Source organism: Opisthorchis viverrini (genome assembly GCF_000715545.1).
Source record: "Opisthorchis viverrini unplaced genomic scaffold opera_v5_9860, whole genome shotgun sequence".
NCBI lineage: Eukaryota > Metazoa > Platyhelminthes > Trematoda > Opisthorchiida > Opisthorchiidae > Opisthorchis > Opisthorchis viverrini.
Window position 1 is genome coordinate 1 of NW_008763863.1, and position 534 is coordinate 534.

Genomic DNA, 534 nt, shown 5'->3' on the forward strand with positions numbered 1-534 from the left:
TGGTGGTGGTGGTGAGACAAACGTTGATGAAAATACTCATGGTGTTGATCTTGCGACGACGGGAGAGAAAAATAGAACACCAATCACTTTCCCTGATTTGAAGATAAACGGCGCCAACTACCACCTGGGCGACGTGAAGGATTCTTTGTCGATTTCTGACTAGAGTTGCCACTGTTATTGCTGTTAGCAGGTAGGGTGGTGGGGGCGGTATTGGGAGGTTCCACATGAGGAGAACTATCTGATCGGTTGATGTTCACGGGTGGATTACAACGCTGCTCGTCCAAGCGAGTCGCCTGAACTCGTTGAATAAGAGCAAAGAAATCTTCGTCAGGAACTGTTGGGGCTGAGTGGCGACCCGCGTGTATTGCCTGATTGTGGTTACAAGCGTCTCCGCTAGAATCTAGGTGGCTTCCGAGTGGCTGAGACGTAGAGTTGGGGCCGCGTGTGGTTGTCTCATCTCGCACCCTGAGCAAGGGATCTGGTAAGCTGCTTCTCTGGTCGTCAATACGTGTCGAAGTCTGAGAGAGAGAGAGA

General features: G+C 51.1%; 1 protein-coding gene across 1 annotated transcript; it reads right to left on the reverse strand.

Annotated features, from left to right (window-relative positions):
* Positions 1 to 86: 86 nt before the first annotated feature.
* Positions 87 to 464, reverse strand: T265_16264 (hypothetical protein; the record flags this gene model as incomplete). The annotated part of the gene is made up of 1 exon (XM_009179843.1): positions 87 to 464. A coding segment is annotated over one exon (378 nt), but the record flags the coding sequence as incomplete, so codon positions are not given.
* Between the last annotated feature and the right edge of the window lie 70 nt (positions 465 to 534).